The 24,409-nt window shown below is 49.0% G+C and overlaps 2 protein-coding genes across 19 annotated transcripts in view; one reads left to right on the top strand and one right to left on the bottom strand.

The window, feature by feature from the left end:
- AP1B1 (adaptor related protein complex 1 subunit beta 1) overlaps positions 1 to 1,911 on the bottom strand; it is an 85,776-nt gene extending 83,865 nt beyond the window's left edge. For 2 of the 5 annotated variants that reach the window (XM_045458511.1, XM_045458512.1), the window contains exon 1: positions 1,722 to 1,910. In XM_045458511.1, coding sequence (XP_045314467.1) covers positions 1,722 to 1,885 — 164 coding nt within the window. In that variant the 5' untranslated portion in view covers positions 1,886 to 1,910. Of the gene's footprint in view, positions 1 to 1,721 lie in introns of all 5 variants that reach the window. The other 3 variants (XM_045458510.1, XM_045458513.1, XM_045458516.1) reach the window with 3 other exon arrangements.
- A 9,613-nt stretch (positions 1,912 to 11,524) lies between these two features.
- NEFH (neurofilament heavy chain) lies at positions 11,525 to 19,929 on the top strand. Of its 14 annotated transcripts, none has more exons than XM_045458506.1 (5): positions 11,525 to 12,466; positions 14,306 to 14,505; positions 15,481 to 15,605; positions 17,242 to 17,605; positions 17,828 to 19,929. In XM_045458506.1, exons 1-5 carry the CDS (start codon positions 11,593 to 11,595, stop codon positions 19,319 to 19,321), a joined length of 3,057 nt encoding a protein of 1,018 aa, XP_045314462.1. In that variant the 5' UTR covers positions 11,525 to 11,592; the 3' UTR covers positions 19,322 to 19,929. The 14 variants fall into 14 exon arrangements, with proteins under 14 accessions (XP_045314462.1, XP_045314451.1, XP_045314457.1 ...); XM_045458495.1 differs by having other exon boundaries at positions 17,242 to 17,827; positions 17,870 to 19,929; XM_045458501.1 differs by having other exon boundaries at positions 17,242 to 17,887; positions 17,954 to 19,929.
- The last annotated feature ends 4,480 nt before the right edge of the window (positions 19,930 to 24,409 follow it).

Below are 24,409 nucleotides of genomic sequence, written 5' to 3'. Positions count from 1 at the left end.
CAAAACTCAAGAACTCTCCCAGCTCCAGGATGGCGCAGCAGACAGATGTTTTTTGAGGGTTTTCTAGGCCAGAAGCGGTTGTCTTTTTGCTTATGTTTTCCACCAAATCTCAAATGAAGCTGGTATTATTAGCACCCCATTTTACAGATTCAGAAACTGAGGCATGGAAAGGAGAGGTCGCTCGCTCGAGGTGCTCTGAGGGGAAGTGGGAATGCTAGCACTCAGCCTTGGGTTGGTCTGACCTCAGCAGTGGGCTCTGTACCATTGGAGGAGTAAGCCTCCCCCAGAAGTTACTCCTGATTGGAGGTGTCTGCTCCCCTTCACCCATGTACAGTATCTGTCCTTGGAAGTCTAGCACCAGGACGTTCTGAGTGAAGTGGCAGATTTGCATTCATTAGAAATTCTCAGGGGATGCATGTTTTGCTGAACCTCAACTTGTCTCTTCATCTACGGTCATAAAATATTAAAGCCAGAAGGTGCCATTGCAATTAGGATTGTCTAGTCTCTACATCTTATGAAGGGGAAACTGAGGCTCAGCGATGCAGGGGACTTGGCCAAGGCATTCCCAAGTTGCAGATAACTGGGAACAAACCCAGGACTCTAGACATCATGTCAATGCTACCTAAAAGTCAAAGAATGTGAGCTCAGGAAATAATCAATGTCCAGGGTCTTCTGGCCCAAACCTCCCATTTCACAGAAGGGGAAACTGAGGCTCAGAGGAGAGTGGGGTAGGAGCGATATACAGGCAGGCAGAGTGCACCATCAATGAACCCGAAAGTCCCAGTTTTTTTAATAGTGTGACCTGAGACACGTGAGGTGACCTGAGTCTAATCTGTGAAGTAGAAATAACGAAACTTATAGTGTACGGTCACTGTCAGCAGTATAAAGGATGCTGGCCCTTAGGCCGGCACCCGACACATACTTAATACTGGCAGGCCCTTGTCATTTTCCCTGTCTGCCATCCTGCCTTCCAGATCAAACATTTCTCAGAACAGTGTAGTGGGTAAGACTGTGGACTGCTGCTCCAGCCACCTGTTAGCTGGGTAACCTTGGACTGGTTACTGTTCTGTGATTCTGGGCCTCAAATATCTCCTTCATTCAACGGGATGGCAAGGACAGTACCTCCCAGGCAGGGTTGTGGCGAGGTGGAAGTAGCACATGTGATGGGCTTCGTGTAAAGCCAGGCACCCAATAAGTGCTCAGTAAATCTGAGCTGACATTATTACTTGTTACTTGCATGGCCATGTCTCATGTCTGTCCCGTCCCAGGCTGCAGGGTGTCTGGTCCACCAGGAAGGGGCTAGTCCCCAACCTCTAGGACTCTTCTGTCTCAGGACTGCTAATGCAGCAAGGGAAGGAGATCCCAGGGCTCTGCGCGGCCACACGGGATAGCCTGACCAGCTCTGATTTCTCGGTGCCTGCCTGGTGACAGGAATTCTGAAAATACTGGACGAAATCCCGTTTTTTGCAGTCACGGAAGTGTCCCGAGCCCCCATTTTACAGGTGCAGAAACTGAGGTCTGAGGAGGGGGAGGGTGCTGCTCACAGATGCACGGACACGTGCCCAGGGCTGGATGCACGGGTGCCCTCGTTTGTGGCACCGTCCCCCAGGGACGAGCCTCTGCAGTAGGAACCCCTCCCAGAGCCCCGCCTCCTCTGCTTGGGGGTGGGCGTCTGGCCCTCCCCGACGCCCCGCGGCGTCCGTAGGGGGGACGTTACTCACAACGAAGGAGACGACGGCAGCCAAGGCCGCCTCCACCTTCCCTTGGTCCCTGGGGATGCCTCTGACCCGACGCCGCGGCGACTAAGGCTGCCGGGAAGTCGGGTGCGGGCTGAACGTCGCGTTTCCGGCTTCTCCGAGCCCGGGCCTTGGGAGGAACGCTCCATAATCTTCCGTGGCCGGAGGGAGCGTTCGGGCGTTTCCGGCGCCGAGGGGCGGGGCTGAACGTGACGCAGACGTCACCGTCGCTGCCTGCAGAGGGCGCTTGTTGCGCGATTCGTTCAAGTCAGATTGTGGGCCAAGCATCCAGGAGGCACAGGAATCAGCTGTAGTCCTGGAACCTCGGTTTCTTGCTCTGGAAAGTGGGTTTGATGACAAGTCTGGTGAGGCCGCAGTGGGACCTGGATAAATTTATGAAAGGAACTAGAAGAAACATTGATAAATATGCAGTTACTTAACCTTCCTCGGTTTGTTCATCTGTAAATGGGGATAATTGTACCTTCCTGCCCTGTGTATATTGTGAGAGTTGCAAACTGTGGGAAAAATGCATATCAAGGGCTTGGCACCTTGTAAGCACCCAGTAAATGGCAATATTTGTGGTAATAGGTAAAGTGTCCTGCCAAGCCAGGAAATAATGTCCAAGACTTGGTTCCTAACCTCAAGGAGCTCCAGTCGTAGAACCAGAAACAAAGCAGCTGGGAGCTGCAGTGAAAGCACTGGCTCGGAATCAGACCTGTCACTGACCACTTGGACCTCAGTTTCTTCCTCCTTTCTCTAGCCTGGCTTCCTTGGATTCTGGCTTGTGAAAAGCAGTCCAAGATGTATTATAATTAGATTCATAAAGTGGAGTAGAGACTTTGCAGTGTCTACAGACTCTCAAGTCACCATCAATTGGCATTTATTCATACAAAAAACTTCACTGAGCTAATACTCTAATACCAGATCCTAGGGAAGCAATATTGAGTAGAGATGGCTCTCTCTTGCCCTTGGGGAGCTCACAGTTCAGTTAGGAGCATATAAACAGCCCTTTAGGATAGTGTTGGGCTAGAATAAGGGACAGGGAGAGGAACTGTGGAAGCCCAAAGGAAGCAGCTATCAAAACTTTGGCAGTTAGGGAAAGCTGCTGAAGGAGTGGATAACAAGAAGTAGCTGAAGGATGGAAAGGAGTTATGTGAAGGAAGGGTAAAGAGTGACTACTGGAGTGAAGGAAAGGATTTCAGACAAGAAGCTCATGGTGAAAGAGAATATGGCAGAATCCAGAATTCCATGGAGGCAGCCCTGGAAGGCAGAAGAGATTTGGACAGAGAGGGATGTGGGCAGGGGAGGGCATACCAGTTCTCTCTGTCCATTCCATCCAGTCCTGCCCCCTCCAAAGACACCACGAGGGAACATGCTTGTGTCCTTCCATCTCTGCCTCAAGTACTTATGTCCCCACAGCTGCTTCACCCACTGCACACATCCTGAGCCCCAGGTGCAAGGACCACTCCCTGCATCCACAGGCCAGAAGACACAGGTGCCAGGGACTCCAGCACATGTCATCATCTAGGACCCAGGACATACACTTAGGTAATGAGTAGGGCATAAGGCACATGGAGATGGAGGAAGGCTTAGAGTGGAGTGATGAAGCAAGAAGGCATTCCTGGGAAAGATCTAGTTGTGAAAAGACAGGAAGATAGGACAGGGTGGCTATCTAGAGCCAGACTGTGAAGTTTTGTGCCTGGCAAGTGGATTAGCCTCTCCAGGCCTCACTTTTGTTACCAAAGCTTCTTAGATTGGATGTGACACCATAATGAGAGAATGTATGTAAAAGGCAAGAGCAGGAGCTGAATCAGTGAACTTGGTAGGTTGGTTGAGAACAGATCCAGAGGCAGTTCTGCTCTAGGGACATTGGCATAGAATGCACATCCCCAGGACCTTCAGCAAAGATTCTGACTCAAGAAGATTCTGACTCAAGAAGGTGGGCCTGGGAATATGCATTGGTGACCGGCACTGGGGCAGAACTAGTTTTAAAATTTTAATAAAAAGCACATTATCTCCACTAATTCCCCCTAAGAGCAAAGACCTCAAGTTCAGCTCTGTCTCCTTCCTCCACCACTAATCTCCCCAGAAGCCAGGAAGCAGTCAGGCACCCAGCAGAGCTTTTTATGTGTAACTGAGTCCCCAGTCCAGGTCCTCCCTAGGCGCCTGGCTCAGGGCAGAGGAAGAGGTTTCAGAAACTTTCCTGGCATGTCTCCTCCATGCTGGCATTTGGTGCTTTTGGGTGGTCCCCGTGTGTCTTCACGCAGCTTGAATGCAGAGGGACAGGCCAGGAGGCGGCTGCCCCCAAGTAAAGCAAGCTTCATGTCCACCAAGCCCGGGGCTGTGCCCACTTGCAGGGGCCTTTTTAAAGCCCAGTAATGCCTCATTTACCTGCTAACACTGACCATAAGGAATGACCTTTTATCAACTGGTAGTTCTCCCCTCAAGTCCCCAGAGCCTCAATTTAAACTCATTGGCATATAATCTCTCTAAAATTTACTATGTGCTGCCTTCTCTTCTGGAATAAAGAGATGAAACATCACTGAAACCTTTTTTTTTTCTGAGACCCATTGTGGAAACTGGAAAGTACAGGAGGCTTAGGTGTGAGCCACAGCCCCTCCACTACTTTGCTCTGTGACCTTGGCAGGTCACTTACTTTCTCTGACCTAGATCTTCTACTTTGTATTAGAGGATACCCTGCAGATCTAGTGAAGTTGTTGCAGACACCACATATGTAGGCGGCTAGCACACAGCAGGCAGGTGCTCACCACATGGAGGCTGCCAAAATTGTTTTCTTGATGACTCCAGATCTACACTGTGAACATCAATTATGGTTCCATGACCACTTTCTATTTATCAGTCTCTCCTCTGGTCAGGTCATCCAGAAAGCTGAGTTGGCTGTCATCTTAACTTCCTGACTATACTCTCTGGAAAGCCTCCTCCCCCAGAGACAGTTCCAGTTCTCAATGCCCCTTGCTTCCCCCAAGGTTACAGAAGGAGTGCCCAGAGCAAAGCCCCAGCCAGCTGTGATGGAACTGGGAGTGTTGGGTCCATTTCTACAACAGTGGTCCTATGGGAACCTAGTTGGGCCTTCCCATGAACGTGAGAGGTGGTAGCACAATCCTGTAGTTCATTATACCTGCTGCAATTGAATCCGTTAGACTTGAGTTCAAATCCCAGCTCCACCACTTTCTAGCTGTATATCCTGGGGCAAGTCACCCAATCTCTCTGGGCCTCCAATTCCCAGACCATGAAGTGGAGATAGTAACAGTATCTATCTACATCATAGGGGTATAGGGATGAGCAAGGCCGGAGGTAAACTCAGACACATCTCCTCCCCTCTTTAGCTAAGAGCCTTCATTCCTATTGTTGCTTAGCCTCTTGCTCTACGTTACAAGAATATGACAGCATGTGTAACACAGCAAACCTCACCCAGCTGCTAGAACTGGTCCCTTAGGAAAGCCCAATGAATCACCTCACTCCTAGTCTAGGAACCACAGCCCCAAATCATTCATCTATGATTACCCACAAAGGGAACTGGAGCAGGGGACATGGGGCAGATCAGTAAATCCACCCACCAGCCCATGACCTTTGCAGCAGAATTCTGCTTCCCACTTGATGCCACCCCAGGGTGCAGACAAGTGGGCAGGCAGGCCTGCTGCAGGCTTTCATCAGCTGCAGGCAGGTTCCCTGGTGGTTAACCTGTGGGTGGACACTAGGAGGAGGAGGCTTATGGCAAGACTGCACGTAGTTCCGTTTTTTGTTTCCTTCATAAAAGGAGTAGGGGAAGGGAAGCTGCCTCCCTTTACTATAAATCAAGCCCTGCAAAAAAATGGGACATCTCTAAGGAGGGGGGAGGAAGAGGGCAGAGATAAATAGGACAGAGAAATTGGGGGAAAGGAAGAGGGATGTGATAACAGGGAAAAGGAAAAGGGAAAAGTGGATAAAGGACAGGGAAAGAGGAGAACGTGGGGGCACGATGAAGGGGATGAGAGACAAGGAGAAAGAGAAATGCTTAGTTTTTAAAATAAGTCTATATACTTGATCTTAGTCAAAAACCTGAGAAGCGATCTTCATAGATACGTGCAAATAATTGCTGAAGTCAAAAAGGAATACTGAGGGAGACTGCAGCGGAATAGACAAGGCTGTAGCCCCAGCAAAACTGAGCACACAGCTGGGCTCACGAGGCTCCAAGCTTGAGGGCCGGGGCGAGGGCGGGTGGGGAGAGTGAGGGCGGTGTACAGGGCATGTTTTCAAGCCCACCTTTCCCCTTCCCTCCTCCCTACGGGGGCCTGAAGAGCCCGGCAGCCTGGGAGCTGTCCAGATGCCTGGTGCTGAAATGTATAGGCTCTTACTAGCCTGTCAGACAGAACTGCTCAGCCATTGGACAACTACTTGTTAAGTACCTACCATATGCCAGCTATTGTTCCAAGTGCCAAGGAAGGCAGCAGTGAATAAAACCGACAAAAATCTGGGCTCTTATGAAGCTTACAACCCATGGAAGAAAACAAGATAAGAGAGTAGAACTATCCATGTTATGTCACTTTTTTTGTTGTTGTTATAAATTGTTATAAATTATTGTTTTCAAACAAAGCTCATTTAATAAAACGCAACCCTAATTAAGTAATAGCTGGTGATGGATTTTACATCCGATGCCAACACCCACACACACACACACACACACCCACATTCACACACACACACACACACACACACACACACACACACACAGAATGTTCTATGTATGTGATTTGTCATTTCGCTTTTAACAAAGTGCTAAATCAGTTACAATTTTCATACAATATTTAATGTGGGAAAAGGGACACATTTTATGGAGAAAAATAAAGCAGGAAGAGAATGAACAGTTTGGCAAATGCACCCCTAAACAATGGTCACATGCTGCTCTCCAGAGAGGTGACACAGTGGTACAGGATGCCAAAGTTGGCAGTGAGCCCTTATATAAAGGATGTGCTGACATTGGGTCACAGGTCACAGGGACTTTCAATTGAATGACCCATCAGAGGCCAGACTCCAACCCTGGCCTGTCCCCTCTCTGAGTGATACTCATTCCTTCAACCTCAGGCCATCTGGGTCCCTACTGTGCCAGAGAAGTGAGTTTCCACCCTGTGTGTCCAGCACCAGTTTAGTTCTGGATGATTTGAGACACTGGGCTCACTTCTGCTTTATCAGTGGGTTAACTCAGGCAACTGACTTCCTCACTTTACTCATCTATAAAATAGCAACAATGATCCTTGCCTAGTGAACAAGGGTTGAGGAGGTACCAAGGAGAAAGTGGTGGCTGAGTTCTCTTTGCTATATACATGGCGGGGGAGGAGAGGATTCCCCCTTACTGAGGTCTCATTCTTTAGAGTCTCCAGTGCTCAACACAGGGTCTAACCCCATAGATGCTGAATGAATGAAGTGAGTGACAGTAATGTTTGGTTGATGTTCATGGAGAACTGCGCTGCTTTATCCTTCACATTGAAGCCCTGTTCCTGAAGAGCACTAATCTTATGGTCCACAGGGGTTCTGGATAGCTTTGCCCCAAGCATCTTTGCTACAAGCATTTTCACCACATAACTAACTGGCCATGAAACAATTTTTCCTTAAAAGATAAAAAAAAAAAAATAACTGGCTGGCAGTTTGGTTTGATAATTTGTTGATTTCATCAACTAGCTGACAGTTTGGTTTCATTTCTCCATTGACATAGTGCTCCCGTTTGTATATAATATAAACTGCAGCCATTATAATGGTCTATACAGTGGTGCAGTCTTTTTAAATATTTTTTAATGCTTTTTTAAATTGATTTTTGAAGGAGGGAGAGACAGAGCATGAGCGGAGGAGGAGCAGACAGAGAGGGAGACAGAATTTGAAGCAGGCTCCAGGCTCCAAGCTGTCAGCACAGAGTCCGATGCGGGGCTCGAACTCACAAACTGTGAGATCATGACCTGAGCCGAAGTCGGACGCTTAACCGACTGGGCCACCCAGGCGCCCCCAGTGGTGCAGTCTTGAACCCACATTTCCCATAGAACTTTGGGATGCCTATCAATGGTCATGTGGCAATATGCCAAGAACAAACAACAGAGTAGAAGGCTTTCACAATGCAATACAAAACTCAGTTACAAATATGCATCCTAGTATTTGGACATGGATACCTCTCTTAATGAAGGAAAAACTGTGATGCTAAATGAGATGAATCAGCAAGCAAAAAATGTGTAATACTATGAACAAATGACTTTGAGGTAAGTGCTTAGGTACAATCCACAAAATAAAGTCAATTATTTGCAGTATTGCCATGAATGTACACACATTTAAAATGCATTCAAATATTTTTGTATTTTGCAATAGTCTTTTAAAATTTTGTTTCTCAGTGGCACCTAGCTGGTTCAGTCAGGATAATGTGTGATTCTTGATCTACGGGTTGTGAGTTCAAGCCCCACGTTGGGTGTAGAGCTTACTTAAAAACTTGTTATTCATTTTTCATGTTTCATTATGTCCTTTTAAGTGAATGTCCTTCTTTTATTTTTCGTGATTTTGTCTGAGAAAAACAGACAAAATCCAAAGGAGCCCAGACGGCAGCCCAGGAAGAACACAGGGGTGTTCTGAGTGGGTCCTTCAGTGTGGGCTACCATGGGAGACACTTGGGGTCAAGAAGGACCTATGGTCAAACAGCCTTGGGCAACTCAGCACACTCCACCTACCTCAGGAGATTTTCAGTGTTCATTGCCAGTCCAGGCTCCAGGAGCCCTATTTAACTCATTTAGCCATGAAACTCCTCTTTTCCTCTCCTTTTGGAGGAACACTTATCATCCTCAAGAAGGTGCCTTAGGAAATGCTGGACTAGGATTTGGGAAGGACTTGAGGATTCTTGTCTCAAGGAGACAATTTTAGAGGTTTATGGGATTCTGTAACCTCCATGTTTTGTGTGTGCCTATCACACAGTAGGTGCTCAGTAAACATATAATGGATGGATGGATCGATGGATGATTATGTTGTTCTCATTTCCAAATGGTAAAAATTGAGGGGAGGAAGGTGAAAGAGATGTGAAGCCCAAGGACTTAGGACAGAACCATTTTAGTTCCTTTTAGACCACAAGTTTGTCTGGAGAACTGATGGAATTCATTCATTCATTCATTCATTCATTCATTCAACCAATGACAACATAGAGTGGTTAAGTGCAGTGTGGTAGATTAGCACTAAAGACTCAGAGAGGATAATTAACTAAATGCAGGGGTAAAGGAGGCCAGAAATGGCTTCCTAGATGTGAGTCAAATGGGCCCTTTGGAATAATGAACTCAGGGTTCCCACTCTCATGTTATTTTTCCAACCACACAAATCATGCTTGGGATTTCTTGCTTGGAATCCACAGGCAGCTGTGATCCCATGGTTGTGACCCCCTGACCTTGATGGAATCCATCTTGGCCCCCTCCCCTCTTTTACCCAGCCCCTCTCACCACTCTCCCTTGCTGTCAGCTGCACATCCTACACATGCAGAGGATATATCTGCATTATGCAGATGACTGAAAAGATTCAAAGGAGTCTGGCTCTTCTGGCAAAATTCCAAGCAGAATGACAAGTAAATGGGGAGCCACTTGAGAGCATGGAGGCCCTGCTCAAGCCCCCCAAATGCCATTCTCAGAAACCTCGACCAGACACTCACCTCCATCCTCCCAGCACCAACTGCAAACCAGCCCCTCTGCCCCCTGCAAACAGACTCATGACTGGATCTTTAAATGGGGGGGAAAAATGCTTCATCATGTTCTGCTTCTCCATTCGAAACTAGAAACTCCCTTCCCCCTCCTTGCTCCTCCCCGACGCACTCTCCTTCCAGTAAAACATGGTTAAAGGGACAGCACCATCACTTCTTCATCTCTGAGGGTCTGCTTAGAACCAGCGGTCTGGGAATGAGGCAGAGGGCAAGGAGAAACAAACTGGCAGAGGTCTTTTCTGGGGGGATCTATCTGTCTCCATCCTGGGGATCCCACCAAAGGAAAGCCTGTGTAAAGTGGAAGTGTAGTGGGGGTTGAGATAACTGCCTCAGGGACGCTCAGATCTGGGAGGAGAGGCTTAAAGCTCCTTCCAGAAAAAGACTGTGGGGGTCCTTTCAGCTATCAAAGGAGGAGTGGGACAGCCCAGGTGTGGGTAAGTGGGAGAACATCATAGAAAACATGGGACTGGAACCCCTTGCAGAAGATCAAGGGGCTGTGTCCCTGACTCCCAGAGTGACCCCGCCAGATCATTCACCGCCCCCTCCTCGGTTTTCATCTGCATAACACATACGCATACCTCCCTCCCCTCTCCCCCCAAGGAAAAGGCAGAGATTAACCCCTTTTTCCCCCTAGAAAGAACAGACCCTGTCCTCGGTGCTGAAGCGACAGACGCAGCCTGCCCCCACTCCCAAGGAATTTCACATGAGAATGAAAGCCCAAGAAAAAGTCATAGAACACCAGCAGCTGCAGGGCACCCCAAATTCCAGGGACCCCTTTTCTATCTGACCCTCTATTAGGGCTTATGGGGGTAAGGGATTTTGGTACCCTGAAAGCATTCCACCACTTAGCTGGGGGCGAAAAGGGATGCCTATCACGGCACCCACTTCTCTGCTGTGGGAGTGGGGGAGAGATGACAAAGTCGAAGTGGAGGGAAGATGGACTTCCTAGTTGTGCGAAAGCAGCTGCCATATCCACGGGCAGTATATGGGTCCCCTTTCCTAGTTCAGCCAGAGACACCCCCCCCCCCCACACACACACACAAAGCAAAAGCTGTTGGGGGGGGAGGGGGCTTCTAGTTGCAGCCTGTCCCAGGGCAGGGCCCCCTCTTGGTACAGACAGGAAAATCAGGGGTGGGGGACACAGCTTGTCCAAGGTCATTTGGCCAGCAAACTGTGGAGCTGACTTCAGTGTGCAGACCCTGGCCTGAATTCTCTCTCACACAGCCCATGTTCCTTCTGCCTATTCATGGCATCCTCTGCCTCTTTCACTGAGGGTCCCCCTTGCTGGGGCCAGCTGCAGAGCCTACCTCCTCCTATACTGTGGAGACCACTGTGTCTCCCATCTGGGCTCCCCTTTCACCATCTTCTGAAGTGTTTCCCATACCCCCAATTCAGGGTAGCCTTGCCCCCCTTCCCAACTCCAAGTCCCCCTCCCCTATTCCGCAGCCGGCTGCAGTTTCTTGAGGCCTCTCCTGGTGGGTCCCAAGCTATTAGGGAAAAAGTGTACCTCCATTCAGGAGTTTTCTATCTCTCTACCTTCTGTAGCACCCATCATGAGTCCATTTAGGATTACTTTGCTCCCTCCCTTATTCTGGGCCATCTCCAGACACGCTACACCCCCTATCTGAAGGTCCTCTCTAACTTTCAGGAAAATTTTGTGCCCCCCCATTCAGGGGTCCCCTCATCCTACTGACTACAGAGTCATCCATCACTCCATCCCAAAGGCGACCTGCCCCTATTCCCACCAGGACTCCTTGTCATCTCCCCATTTCGGGCCCCTTTTCTGTTTCCGAACACAGTAGCAGAGTCTTCGGACTCGCACCCAGGGGTCCCCGCCATTCCACTCCAGGAGTCCTCTACCCCCTAACTCGATCTCAGGGTGGTCCTCTGACGTCGCGTTGATTCCCCTACAATCCAGAGTCCCCCCTGCCCCGCCCCTCTCACTGCGGCGGAGCTGCCGGACCCGGGCCGCGGGGGAGGAGGGAGAGAGGGCGGGGCCCTCCTCCCCCGCCCCCCCCCCAACTGCCTAGGGGCTGGACCCGACCGGGCTGCTATAAAAAGGCCGGCATCCCAGTGCTGCCGCAGTGCCGCCCGCCCCGTCTCGGCCTCGGGCTTCCCCCTCCACCGGCGGCCGCACCTGCTCCGGCCATGATGAGCTTCAGCGGCGCGGACGCGCTGCTGGGCGCCCCGTTCGCGCCGCTACATGGAGGCGGCAGCCTGCACTACGCGCTGGCCCGCAAGGGCGGAGCGCGTTCTGCTGCCGGCTCATCCAGCGGCTTCCACTCCTGGGCGCGGACATCCGTGAGCTCCGTATCGGCCTCGCCGGGCCGCTTCCGCGGTGCAGGAGCCACCTCGAGCACCGACTCGCTAGATACGTTGAGCAACGGACCGGAAGGCTGCGTGGTGGCAGCAGCGGCAGCCCGCAGCGAGAAGGAGCAGCTGCAGGCGCTGAACGACCGCTTCGCCGGCTACATCGACAAGGTGCGGCAGCTCGAAGCACACAACCGCAGCCTGGAAGGCGAGGCGGCGGCGCTGCGGCAGCAGCAGGCGGGCCGCTCCGCCATGGGCGAGCTGTATGAGCGAGAGGTACGCGAGATGCGCGGTGCAGTGCTGCGCCTAGGCGCGGCGCGCGGCCAGCTGCGCCTGGAGCAGGAGCACCTGCTGGAAGACATCGCGCACGTGCGCCAGCGCCTAGACGACGAGGCCCGGCAGCGGGAGGAAGCTGAGGCGGCAGCGCGCGCACTTGCGCGCTTTGCGCAGGAGGCTGAGGCGGCACGCGTAGAGCTGCAGAAGAAAGCGCAAGCACTGCAGGAAGAGTGCGGCTACCTGCGGCGTCACCACCAGGAGGAGGTGGGCGAGCTGCTCGGCCAGATCCAGGGCTGCGGCGCCGCGCAGGCGCAGGCGCAGGCCGAGGCGCGCGACGCCCTTAAGTGCGACGTGACGTCGGCGCTGCGCGAAATCCGCGCGCAACTCGAAGGCCACGCGGTGCAGAGCACGCTTCAGTCGGAGGAGTGGTTCAGAGGTTTGTAGGCGCGCGGTGGTGCGGGGGAGGGGGCGCCCCCTGGTGGCCTGGCAGGGTGGACTCCCAGGGTGAAGGCGGCAGGGCTGGAGGATGTACTGCTCAGCTTCCCCCTGCAAAGTGCATTCCCCTTAGTTAAACGACAGTTTCACTCTGGGTCTCTGGAGATAACCCCCTTCCCTTCCCTGCAGCTCTGGGTTCTCCTTTGGCTGCCCTCCTCCAGGGGCCTTATAGCTGTCCTGAAGCTCTGGATCCCCTCTGTCCCCCCGCCCAAGATTGGATAACCCCACTCTGAGGCCCCTTTCCATCAGGTTCCTAACACAGTTCCAAAGCAGTGACGGCTTCTAGTCACAGGCACTGAGGACTCTTTGCCCTTCAAAGTAACATGCCTTCGCTGCCCAACACTGCCCATACCCCTTGCCTGCACCCTGCAGGGGACCCCATTCTCCAGACTCCTATTAGGCTGCTCCCCAGTGAGGGATCATCACCTCAGCGAATGGGTGTGTGAGGCTGAGGTGGCCCGTTAATGTCCTCTCTCCACTTGAGAAGCTGGGAGCCTCTTAAGTTCCCCCCTCCTCCCAACTCCATGATGCTCTGAGTCAGCTAGATTGCAGCAGCAGCAGCTCTGAAGCTGTGCCCAGCACCTGCAGGGTGACCTTGACTAACACTTGCTTTCTCTGGTTTTCATTTCTTTGGGGGTTAAAAGGGGAGGCGGTTGACAAGCTGAGCCTCTTACTCAGGGGAGCTATATGATCCTTCCTGAAACTCTGTATACAACTTTTGCATTTTTCTTGGGAGAGGGTGCAGAGGCTCCAGCGATTTTCAAACAGGTCTGTGATCCACAATGGGTAAGGGTCCTCACCCACTTTGATGGTTTCTAAGTCTTTGCCAACACTAGCAGGGAAAGCCAGGAAAGCTAGAACTTAGATGCATGGTTTTTCCCATTACTTTTCCTCTCCTTTGCAGTGGCAGAACCTTCCCCTCCCCCATCTCTGCAGCAAGACACCTCCCAGAGCAAACCTCTCTGCTCTCTTGGGCTTTGGCCTTCACATAGACAAACCATCCCAGGACTTCTGGCCCATCCAACTGGCTTCCCTTCTCCCTGGCCCACCCTCCCAACTCAGGCCCTGGGTGTTACTATTTTGGGATGCAGGATATTCACTTTCAGGAGATGTAGATTAGTCTCCAGACCTCCACTGATCCTGAGAGATCTTCTGGGAACCAACAGCCCATTGCTCACAGGGACCAGGGTGTGGCTGTCCTTGGCACAGGGACTACTGTGCTAGAGAATGCACAGCCAGGTGGGGGAAGGGACAGAGGAGATGACGCATGGGCCCCAGGCTCTGCGGTGACCTTGGGTTCTACAGAGCCAAAAACCTGCAAGAAAGGGGCTATGGCTACATAGTAGCTCATAGCACCTTTATGCCTCCAAAGGTCACAGGCTCATTAACTTGTTCAGCCACATGCTCACAGTTAAACCCTGTACGCCAAGTTTCACATTTAAACACTAGCACCGCCAGCCCTTGCTGGGGAGCTGAACTGGGTATTAGGACCAGAACTGGGGGCTTCTTCTGCCTTATGAGTTTTCAGATCCTGAATTGGGGGAGACAATCTAATCTTTGGAACCAGATAGACACTAGATTTGAATCTTAGCTCTACTGCTTACTAACTAGGTGGCCTTGGATATTAGTAATTTGCCTATCACAAATGATAGGGTGGATTAAGAACCCAAGATGGCGCCAGGCACCCAGTAGGTCCTCAACCCACATGTATCACCTTTTGGATCAGTAGAATCCAAGTCCAGGTGTGTCTAACTCTGTTCCCTGTCTCCTTCTCCCCCAGTGAGGCTGGACAGACTCTCAGAGGCAGCCAAGGTGAACACAGATGCCATGCGCTCAGCACAGGAGGAGATAACTGAGTATCGGCGCCAGCTACAGGCCAGGACCACAGAGCTGGAGGCGCTCAAAGGCACCAAGGACTCATTAGAGAGGCAACGCTCTGAGCTGGAGGACCGTCATCAGGCCGATATCGCATCCTACCAGGTGGGCAGGGGTGGAGCAGAGACCAGACTACCTTACCTGGTTGGGTTATCCTGAACAAGTCACTGCCCCTCTCTCGGCAGGGTTGTGGTGGTGAAGACCATGGGCCTTGGAGTCATTCAGACATATGAGGGGTACCACTGTGTCCTTCTAGCTGAGTGGCCCCAGAAAAGTTACCTGCTTTATCTGAGTCTGAATTCCTTTAATGCAATGAAGAAAAAAAAAATGCCCACTTTGCTCTGCAAAGGTTAAAGAGATGGGCAAACTTTTCATGAGCTGTGTGTGAGCCTGCTCAGCAGGGTCTTAGTCACAGTGCACATCTGGTAAATAATAACCAGTGTCTGGGAGTGAGCGTAGCCTGGGGAAGGCCTTGGCAGATTCCTTGCATTAAAGACAACTGGCAAAAGAAAATAACACTTTGAAAGAACGTATTATGCAAGTATGGTGATTGTGGTGATTGTGGATAAATTAGAGAACGGAGAAAGCAGAAAGGAGGCAATAAAAATCAGCCATAATGTTTCACTTTAAGCAGGGCTAAGTGAGCCTTCATACTAGTGGAGAAGCTTCCACTAGTATTTAACCTGCTTCTGTGTGTTGCTTCAGTCATCAGCTGCGGGTGCTTCCTCAGCCCTATCTGGCAGGCACTTGGGAGCATTGGGAGCCAAAGCAGACAAGGCTGTGTTCCTGCTGAGCATTTTCTAAGCTTAAAAGATCTGTAAAACATCACCCATCATTCCTGGTGTGTTTCATTCGAGACCACTCCCCAGGTTGAGGTCATATACATACACGGCAGGATTTTTGCTTCAGCTGATTTCCATGTCCATGAATGAGGCTGCCACAGCTTTGACAGCACGGCCCCAGTGAGACTGGCTAGATTGAACTGCTTTGGGTTTGCACAGTCTGCCCCAGCTTCTCTGGTGCTGAAGGCCAGGCACTGGCTGGTGCGTGACATGTGTGTGTGTGACCTCTCCTCCCCAGGAAGCCATCCAGCAGCTGGACACCGAGCTGAGGAACACCAAGTGGGAAATGGCAGCCCAGCTCCGAGAGTACCAGGACCTGCTCAATGTCAAGATGGCTCTGGATATTGAGATCGCTGCTTACAGGTGAGGTGGGCCAGGGGCCTTTGGGATGGTGGGGAGCCCTTGCGTTCTTATGAGAAGCGAAGCACTGAGTTTCAAGTTCCCAGCAAGGTGGCCTGCCTGTCTTAGAGAGCAAAAAGAATTTTTTTTTATTGTGGTGAAATGTGTATAACACAAAATTTGCTATTTAACCATTTTTAAGTGTACAGTTCAGTGGCATTAAGTACACTTACATTGTTGTGCAACAGTCACCACCATCTATCTCTAGAACTTTTTTCATCTTCCCAAACTGAAACTCTGTGCTTGATAATGAATAACTCCCCACTGCCCTTTTCCCTTCCTCTGGCCCTGGCAACCATTATCCTGATTTCTGAGAGAAATAAGTCTTGAGAGTGGCTTATTTTCATTCTGACAGTGATTTAGAGGATTAATGTTCCTCATCCCTCCCCAAATCCAGCTGACTAGAGGTCTGCTTTGGAGGGAAGGGAGATACTTCAGTTGTCAGGGGCCTTTACAATTCTCTTAGTGTTTTTTAGCTCCCTGAGCTTTGGTTTTCCGGGGAAATAAAATGGGGATGATAATAACAGTACTCTTGTTGGGTTGTCAGGAGGAGGTGCTAATCCAGTTCCTGAGCAGATCTCAGTACCGCTGGATTGTCACAGAGCAAGCCCTCAGGAAATGGTAGCCAGGAGAAGGTCATGAGACCTCCCAATTTAGCAATGTCTTGCTAAAGAGCAGGCTGACCCCCTGAAGACCTGTCCCAGTTGCTGGCTGGTGACCTTTTACTTCTCACCTCTTGGGTCTAGTTTGTAATCTTGGTGCTCAGAGTGTGGTCCATGAACCAGCACAATTGGCATCTTCCACAAGCATGTTAGAAAGTCAGACTCTCAGGTCCCACCCCAGATTTACTCAATCAGAATCTGCATTTTAACTAGATCGCTGGGGGATGTGTATGCTGTTAAATTTGCAAAGCACTGGTCTCTAGGGGTAACCCCTACACCTACTGTGAGGCAGGTACTGCCAGGTTCTTTTTATTCATTATCTCACTGAAACAATCCTCTGAGGTAGGGACTCTTAGTAACCCTCTTTTTGCCAATGAAGAAACTTGAGGCTTAAAGTGTTTGAGTGGCTTGGCTGAGGTCACATATCTACTGAGTAGGAAAGGGTAGAAACTGCTGCCCCCTCCCTATTCCTAAAACTCAAAGAATGAGAATATAAGGTGAAAAGAGACCCTTAACATTCCAATGGGTATATTCTGAGACCTCTTAATCACAAATTTATAAATGTGGAATTGTTTGCTCAGGCTCCCATCTTCCTCTTAAATGTTTTAGTTGAGGGACAATTAATGTAATTTTTGTTAATGCAGGTGCTCTCTCTTGAGGACCATGTTTTTGTGCATGTTAGGGGAGGTTGTTTTATAAGTTTCATACTTAGCTGCATAAAACCCCAGTGCTATTGGGGTGCAGATTCTGGGTAGTTCCTGGGATGATTTGCCAAGTGACTTTTTCCGATCTCAAAGTGCCCACTATTCACATTCCTTCCTCCACCAAAGTCCATACCGTTGGATTCTATGGGCCTTCAGAGTAACTCAAGAAGACCCCCAATCCATCGATCTGTTCTGAGTTAATAATAATAATGTGTTCCATTATCCATTCTGCAGAAAACTCCTGGAGGGTGAAGAGTGTCGGATTGGCTTTGGCCCCAGTCCTTTCTCCCTTCCAGAAGCACTCCCCAAAATTCCCTCTGCAGCCACTCACATAAAGGTCAAAAGTGAAGAGAAGATCAAGGTGGTAGAAAAGTCAGAGAAGGAAACTGTGATTTTGGAGGAACAGACAGAGGAGATCCAAGTGACTGAAGAAGTGACTGAAGAAGAAGAGAAAGAGGCCAAAGAGGAGAAGGGTGAAGAGGAGGAAGCAGAAGGAGGAGAAGAAGAAACAAAATCTCCCTCAGCAGAAGAGGCTGCATCTCCAGAGAAGGAGGAGGCCAAGTCACCAGTTGGAGCCAAGTCCCCAGTGAAGGAAGAGGCTAAGTCACCAGAAAAGGCTAAGTCACCCATGAAAGAAGAAGCAAAATCACCAGCTGAGGCCCAGTCCCCTGTGAAGGAAGAGGCCAAGTCTCCAGCTGAGGTGAAGTCCCCTGAGAAAGCTAAATCCCCTGTGAAAGAAGAAGCAAAATCACCAACTGAGGTGAAGTCTCCAGAGAAGACCAAGTCCCCTGTGAAGGAAGAAGCAAAGTCCCCAGTGGAGGCCAAGTCCCCAGAGAAGGCCAAGTCCCCTGTGAAGGAAGAGGCCAAGTCCCCAGAGAAGGCCAAGTCCCCTGTGAAGGAAGAGACCAAGTCCCCAGAGAAGGCCAAGTCTCCTGTGAAGGAAGAGGCCAAGTCCCCTGTGAAGGAAGAAGCCAAGTCCCCAGAGAAGGCCAAGTCTCCAGTGAAGGAAGAGGCCAAATCCCCTGAGAAGGCCAAGTCCCCTGTGAAGGAAGAAGCCAAGTCCCCAGAGAAGGCCAAGTCCCCTGTGAAGGAAGAGGCCAAGTCCCCTGAGAAGGCCAAGTCCCCAGAGAAGGCCAAGTCCCCTGTGAAGGAAGAGGCCAAGTCCCCAGAGAAGGCCAAGTCCCCTGTGAAGGAAGAGGCCAAATCCCCTGAGAAGGCCAAGTCCCCAGAGAAGGCCAAGTCCCCTGTGAAGGAAGAGGCCAAATCCCCTGAGAAGGCCAAGTCCCCTGTGAAGGAAGAGGCCAAGTCCCCTGAGAAGGCCAAGTCCCCTGTGAAGGAAGAGGCCAAATCCCCTGAGAAGGCCAAGTCCCCAGTGAAGGAAGAGGCCAAATCCCCAGAGAAGGCCAAGTCCCCTGTGAAGGAAGAGGCCAAGTCCCCTGAGAAGGCCAAGTCCCCTGTGAAGGAAGAGGCCAAATCCCCTGAGAAGGCCAAGTCCCCTGAGAAGGCTAAGACTCTTGATGTGAAGTCCCCAGAAGCCAAGACCCCAGCAAAGGAGGAAGAAAGGTCCCCTGCAGACATCAAATCTCCTGAAAAGGCAAAAAGCCCTGTCAAGGAGGAGGTCAAGTCCCCAGAGAAGGTGAAATCTCCTGTGAAGGAGGAGACCAAGGCTTCTGAGAAAGAGGTCACAAAGAAGGAAGAGGCAAAGTCCCCCGTGAAGGAGGAAGAGAAACCTCAGGAAGTGAAAGTCAAAGAGCCCCCAAAGAAGGTCGAGGAAGAGAAAGCTCCAGCCACACCAAAACCTGAGGAGAAGAAGGACAGCAAGAAAGATGAGGTGCCCAAGAAGGAGACTCCAAAGCCTGAGGTCCAGGAAAAGAAGGAACCTGCTGTGGAGAAGCCCAAAGAATCCAAAGTTGAAACCAAGAAAGAGGCTGAAGATAAGAAAAAAGCAGTGACCCCAGAGAAGGAGGCTCCTGCCAAGGTGAAGGAGGAGGCCAAGCCCAAAGAGAAGGCTGAGGTGGCCAAGAAGGAGCCAGATGATGCCAAGGCCAAAGAACCCAGCAAAGCAGCAGAGAAGGAGCCAGAAAAGCCAAAGAAGGAAGAGACACCAGCAGCACCTGAGAAAAAAGATGCCAAGGAGAAGACCACAGAGGCCAAGAAGCCTGAAGAGAAACCCAAAGAGGAGCCTGGCAAGGAGGCCCCCACACCTGGCAAAGCCAAGACGGAAAAGGCTGAGAAATCCTCTAGCACAGACCAGAAAGACAGCAGGCCTCCAGAGAAGGCCACAGAAGACAAGGCCTCCAAGGGGGAGAAGTAAGGCAGGGAGAAAGGACTATCCAGAACAGCCAAAGAAACTCAGGAGGGTCTGGGAGCTCAAGAGTTGACATAACAAATTTTCATGTTTTTCTCCCTTTTCTTTATATAAGAAACTCTACTTAGACGATGGGGCCCTCCTTCACCAAACAGAAATTTCTATTAGCAATATGTTAGCAAGAGAGGGTATTCCCGACCCCCCAACTCCACACCCCAAACCCTCCCCAGGCGATGGACAATTATGTTATATGATAGCTTATGTAGCCGAATGTGATATATGCCGAATGCCACATGTAAACACTTGAGTATACAAACTGACCCCCTCCTTTCCAAATAAGTGCATTTATTTCCTGTATGTGCAACTGACAGATGACCGCAATAATGAATGAGCAGTTAGAAACACATAATGCTTGAGATGTCTTAACTTATTCCTGAATGCCTTCTGTTTTCCAAAGGAGTGGCCGAGCCCTTGCCCAGAGCTCTCTATCCTGGAAGAGCTGGAGCAGGTGGGGCTGTGCACTGGCCACTGAATCATGCCAGGGCGCACTTTTCCACTGGAGTTCACTTTCAATTGCTTCTGTGCAATAAAACCAAGTGCTTATAAAATGAAAATGTTTCTGTTGTTATTTATTCTCTTTCCCCAGGCAGGTTGGGGGACAGGGCCAGGGGAAGTCTAGATGTCACACTCAAGACAGCAGAGAACTGAGTAAGCATCAGAGGTCTCATGCAGGTATGGGACCAGTTAATGTGGCCTTCCTTGGGCTATTTCCTGGCATAAATCATGTGCCAGGCAATGTCCTTTATTTTTAGGATCTTGTAGATAAGTGGTCTGGTATATGGTTTCACAGGGTGGTCCATGGATCACCTATATCAGCATCATCTGGGAGCCATATAAAAATGAAGATTCTGGATGTCTTGGTTGAGCATCTGCCTTTTGATTTTGGCTCAGGTAATGATCCAGGGTCATGAGATGAAGCCCCATGTCAGGCTCTCCCTCTGAGGGAGAGAAGATTCTCTCTCCCTCTGACACTCTCAGCCTACTCGCAGGCACACTGTCTCTAAAATTAAAAAAAGAAAAAGTAGATTCCTTGTTTCCATTGTAGACCATTGAATCAAAATTTGAGGGGTAAGCCTGGGAAAGTACATGCTTTACCAACTCCCACTTGATTCTGATGCACCCTGACACCTGAGAATAGGTGAGGTCCTTTGAATATTAAAGTCTATTTATAGAGCTCTATGTCCTCTTTTGTAAGGAGGGATGAGTCTTCTGAATGAGGGGCCATATGTTGCCAATTCACCTGTAGTGAAGACTACAGTCACCACCATTGAGAACAATCTGTCAGTAGTCCCTTAATTGAACTCCAGCATACTTTTCCAGACACGATTTTGAAAGTTGTGTTGCTCTGGTGGACTGATGTGAGGTCTTTACTGTAAAATCCCTGTGTGGTTTCCAACTTTAGCACTGTCATGACTCCTTGTATTTGTTTTTAGCACTTCTCCTGGGAATTGCTTCTTTCTCTGCCCCAACCAGGTGGTTCTCAGAGCCACCATGTTTTCTAATTGCTCTATGCCACTGGTCACTGGTGATTGGCCCAAGAATGACCACGTGACTCCAGGTGAGCCAATGAGATCCCTTTCCAGGGATTTCAAACTTGAGACCAGATTGGCTGGCAGTTTTCTCATTGTGGAAGGTGGGAAGATATGGGAATCAGTAGCTATGGGCTACCATTTTTCCAGCCTTGAGGAAAAGTTAGTCTGTGAGAAAGGGAGAAATAGATGGACAGAGATAGATGGATAGAGACAAAATACCTAGAGAGTCATTATAGATTTCAAGTCCTTGATTCTGATGTTCCTTTCCAAGGCTTGTTGGCCATTCTTTGAGCCAATAAAGTTTTGCCAAAATTCATTTAGGATACTTTAGGATTCTGTCATATGCAACCAGAAGAGTTCTGAATAATGTAGTGACTGAAGGGGGCTGGTCACTGTGCTAGAACACAAATGATGATCTCTCAGGGAATGAGCAAGTAACTCCTCAAAGTTGTGCCCAAAGTCCACTCCTCAGCCCAAGGCCCACATCTCACTTTTGGCAACCACTTTCATCTGTTACAAGTCTCAATTTTTATTTTTTAAATTTATGTATTTTTTAAAAGATTTTATTTTTTATTATTAAAAATGTTTTTACACATTTATTTTTGAGAAACAGAGTGAGACAAAGTGTGAACGGGGGAGGGGCAGAGAGAGAAGGAGACACAGAATCTGAAGCAGGCTCCAGGCTCTGAGCAAGCGGTCAGCACAGAGCCTGATGCAGGGCTCGAACCCACAAACTGAGATCATGACCTGAGCCGAAGTCAAACGTTCAACTGACTGAGCCACCCAGGTGCCCCAAAGATTTTATTTTTAAGTGATCTCCACACCCAACATGGGGCTCGAACTCACAACCCCGAGATCAAAAGTTGCACCAACTGAGCAGCCAGGAGCCCCATAGGTCTGAAGTTTTAAAACAAAGAGTATCAAGACAGTATAGGGTGGTCACATTTAAACAAAGGGGTCTTTATTTTTTTTTTTATTTTTTATTTAAAAAAAATTTTTTTTTCAATGTTTATTTATTTTTGGGACAGAGAGAGAGACAGAGCATGAACGGGGGAGGGGCAGAGAGAGAGGGAGACACAGAATCCGAAACAGGCTCCAGGCTCTGAGCCATCAGCCCAGAGCCTGACGCGGGGCTCGAACTCACAGACCGCGAGATCGTGACCTGGCTGAAGTCGGACGCTTAACCGACTGCGCCACCCAGGCGCCCCAACAAAGGGGTCTTTAAATGTCATTTTAGAAACAGTTTTGATTGGCCCTTCAAGTTATCAAACAACCAAGGACTCTGTGAAACCTGAGTATTAATTTTCTGAACAGTTCTTTCCTAGGGAAATCAGACCTCCACAGGCCCTGGCATATAGCTACACTACCTAAATATCGAGGGGGATCTAGGACCTAGGAAATCCCTATGTATCTTTTCTGAAAAAAGTCACAATTAGTTGCGTTCCCCAAATTGCTTATAATGATAACTACCATTTGTTGAAGTAATCATATTTCGCATTTTCCCATCCACATGGGAGTTTTTCAAGGTAGCTGTTCTGTTGCCTATTGTATAATGCTGAGAAAACTGGTGAGGTGAGTTGCCGAGTCATACAGCTAGTAAGTGGTAAAGCCAGGATTTAAACCTAGAACTCCAGAGTCTGTATGTTTTCTGTAGTAACCTGCCACAGGATCCTGAACAAGTTTCTGTGGTGTATCATTGGCTTAATTTTGGTCATCAGAGGACTGCTATGTAGGGTGACAACTGTCCTAATTTGTCTGGCATGGAGAAGTTTCCCAGGATATAGGGCTTTCAGTGTTTCAAACTAGGAAAGTCCTGGACAAATGAGGATGAACTGAAGGACAATGGCTGTGCAGCCCATATCCAGATTGGAATGAGTCTGGAGGGGGGGAGGGGGATTTCCAAGAAAAAAATTAAACTGATAAATTGCTTGACATGATCCATCATGTATAAAATTGGAAGTCTATTACTGAACTATTGGAGAGTGTGGGAAGATTTAGTCAATTCAAGGAAAATAAAACAAATAATAAAATAACTATAAGGCAAAAAAATTATGTAGAAGAGGAAGTGTAATATGCATAGTGAATCCAACAGGTAACAATATTCACATAAAGATAACAAAAGCAATGAATGTGGATTACACCCAAAGGTAAGATAAACATAAGGGAAAGATGGGGAAAGGGAAACTGGAGTGTGTAATTGATCAAAAACACTTATCTCTCATGCCAGTCTGGAGAAACTGCTTAAAACTGATAAATCAAAGGCCTGAGAAGCCATCAGACTAGAGGAGACTGAGGAGACATGATGACTTAATGCTGTGTGGCAGCCTGCATTGGATCCTGGAACATTAGAGGAAAAAGCAGTGAATTCAAATGCAGTCTGTCATTTAGTTAAGAGTAACATACCAATATTAATCTCTTCATTTTGACAAACATACCATGATCACACAGAGGTGACTATTAAAAGAAACCAATTCCTGAGGGTATTCAGGAACTCACTATGCTGTCTTTGCAACTTTTCAGTACATTTTAAATTACTTCAAAATAAAGCTTAAAAAAATGATATATCAAGAAGTTGCACAGGGCTAAAAATACAAGGTAAAATATCAGACATCAGAACCTAAGCCATGGAGTTGAAGATAAAGCAGATGAGGGTCAGGAGAGGAGGCAAAGACCCCTATGCATCACTATAAGCAGATCATAACCAGTCAATGCCAACAGGGTCCAAAACAGCTTCTAGCCCCATCTCCTTATTCTAAGAGGAGGCCAGAGGACGCAGGAGCCTGCCTGAGGCCAAGTTGGTAGCAGAAATTCGCTTTCCTATTTGTTCTAGAGAGAAAATATGAATTACCTGGCTGTCAATTTTTTACAGTTCTATTTTTTAAAAATTGCCCTCAGTGACCCTCATTTAGGAAATGTATACTTACTCAGTTTTGAAATTGCAGGGAAGACATGATTGGTGTTAGAGATACAAGGGCTCTTACAAATCACTGACTCAGCCGATGTCCACAGGAGACAACAGGGGGCTTGTCTAGATTAGAATCCAGGTCATCAGCTTTGATGCACCATCATGGTCACCACTTACTGAGCACTTTCCAAGGACTGGGCACTGGGCTACACATTTTATATTCACAATCTAACAACAGCCTGATGAAATGAGCACTCTTGGGCCTGCATTTTCTCAGTCAAGAAAACTGAGGCTCGGAGAAGTGACTTTGCCCCAAATCCCAGAGCCAGGAAGAGGTGAAGGCTGGATTTAAATTTGAGCCTGTCTGACCACACAGCCCAAGCTCTTCCTTTCTTTGCCATTCTGTCTTCTGACATATTACATGACCACCCCAAACCAGATGCTGTAGGTATCTGGAATGCCAAAAGCTGTAGCCTTCTTTGGTGATATCATTTTCATGGTGGCCCCAAGTGGCACAGGCAGGGCAGAAGGATCTGACCCAGCTATTCCTCTTCTCTTGCCCTAAGTGGATATGCTCCCAATGCTGTAGGTAGGATT

This window comes from Leopardus geoffroyi, chromosome D3 (assembly GCF_018350155.1).
Source record: "Leopardus geoffroyi isolate Oge1 chromosome D3, O.geoffroyi_Oge1_pat1.0, whole genome shotgun sequence".
Taxonomy (NCBI): Eukaryota; Metazoa; Chordata; class Mammalia; order Carnivora; family Felidae; genus Leopardus; species Leopardus geoffroyi.
Note: the sequence above shows the minus strand (reverse complement) of the source record. Positions and strands in the feature narration are given on the sequence as shown.

Excerpts from the sequence above, each read along its gene's own strand:
- NEFH (XM_045458494.1), top strand. The coding sequence starts at position 11,593 with ATGATGAGCTTCAGCGGCGCGGACGCGCTGCTGGGCGCCCCGTTCGCG. Across the intron at positions 12,467-14,305 it reads GTCGGAGGAGTGGTTCAGAG|TGAGGCTGGACAGACTCTCA; the intron begins GTTTGTAGGCGC and ends CTTCTCCCCCAG. Across the intron at positions 14,506-15,480 it reads CCGATATCGCATCCTACCAG|GAAGCCATCCAGCAGCTGGA; the intron begins GTGGGCAGGGGT and ends TCTCCTCCCCAG.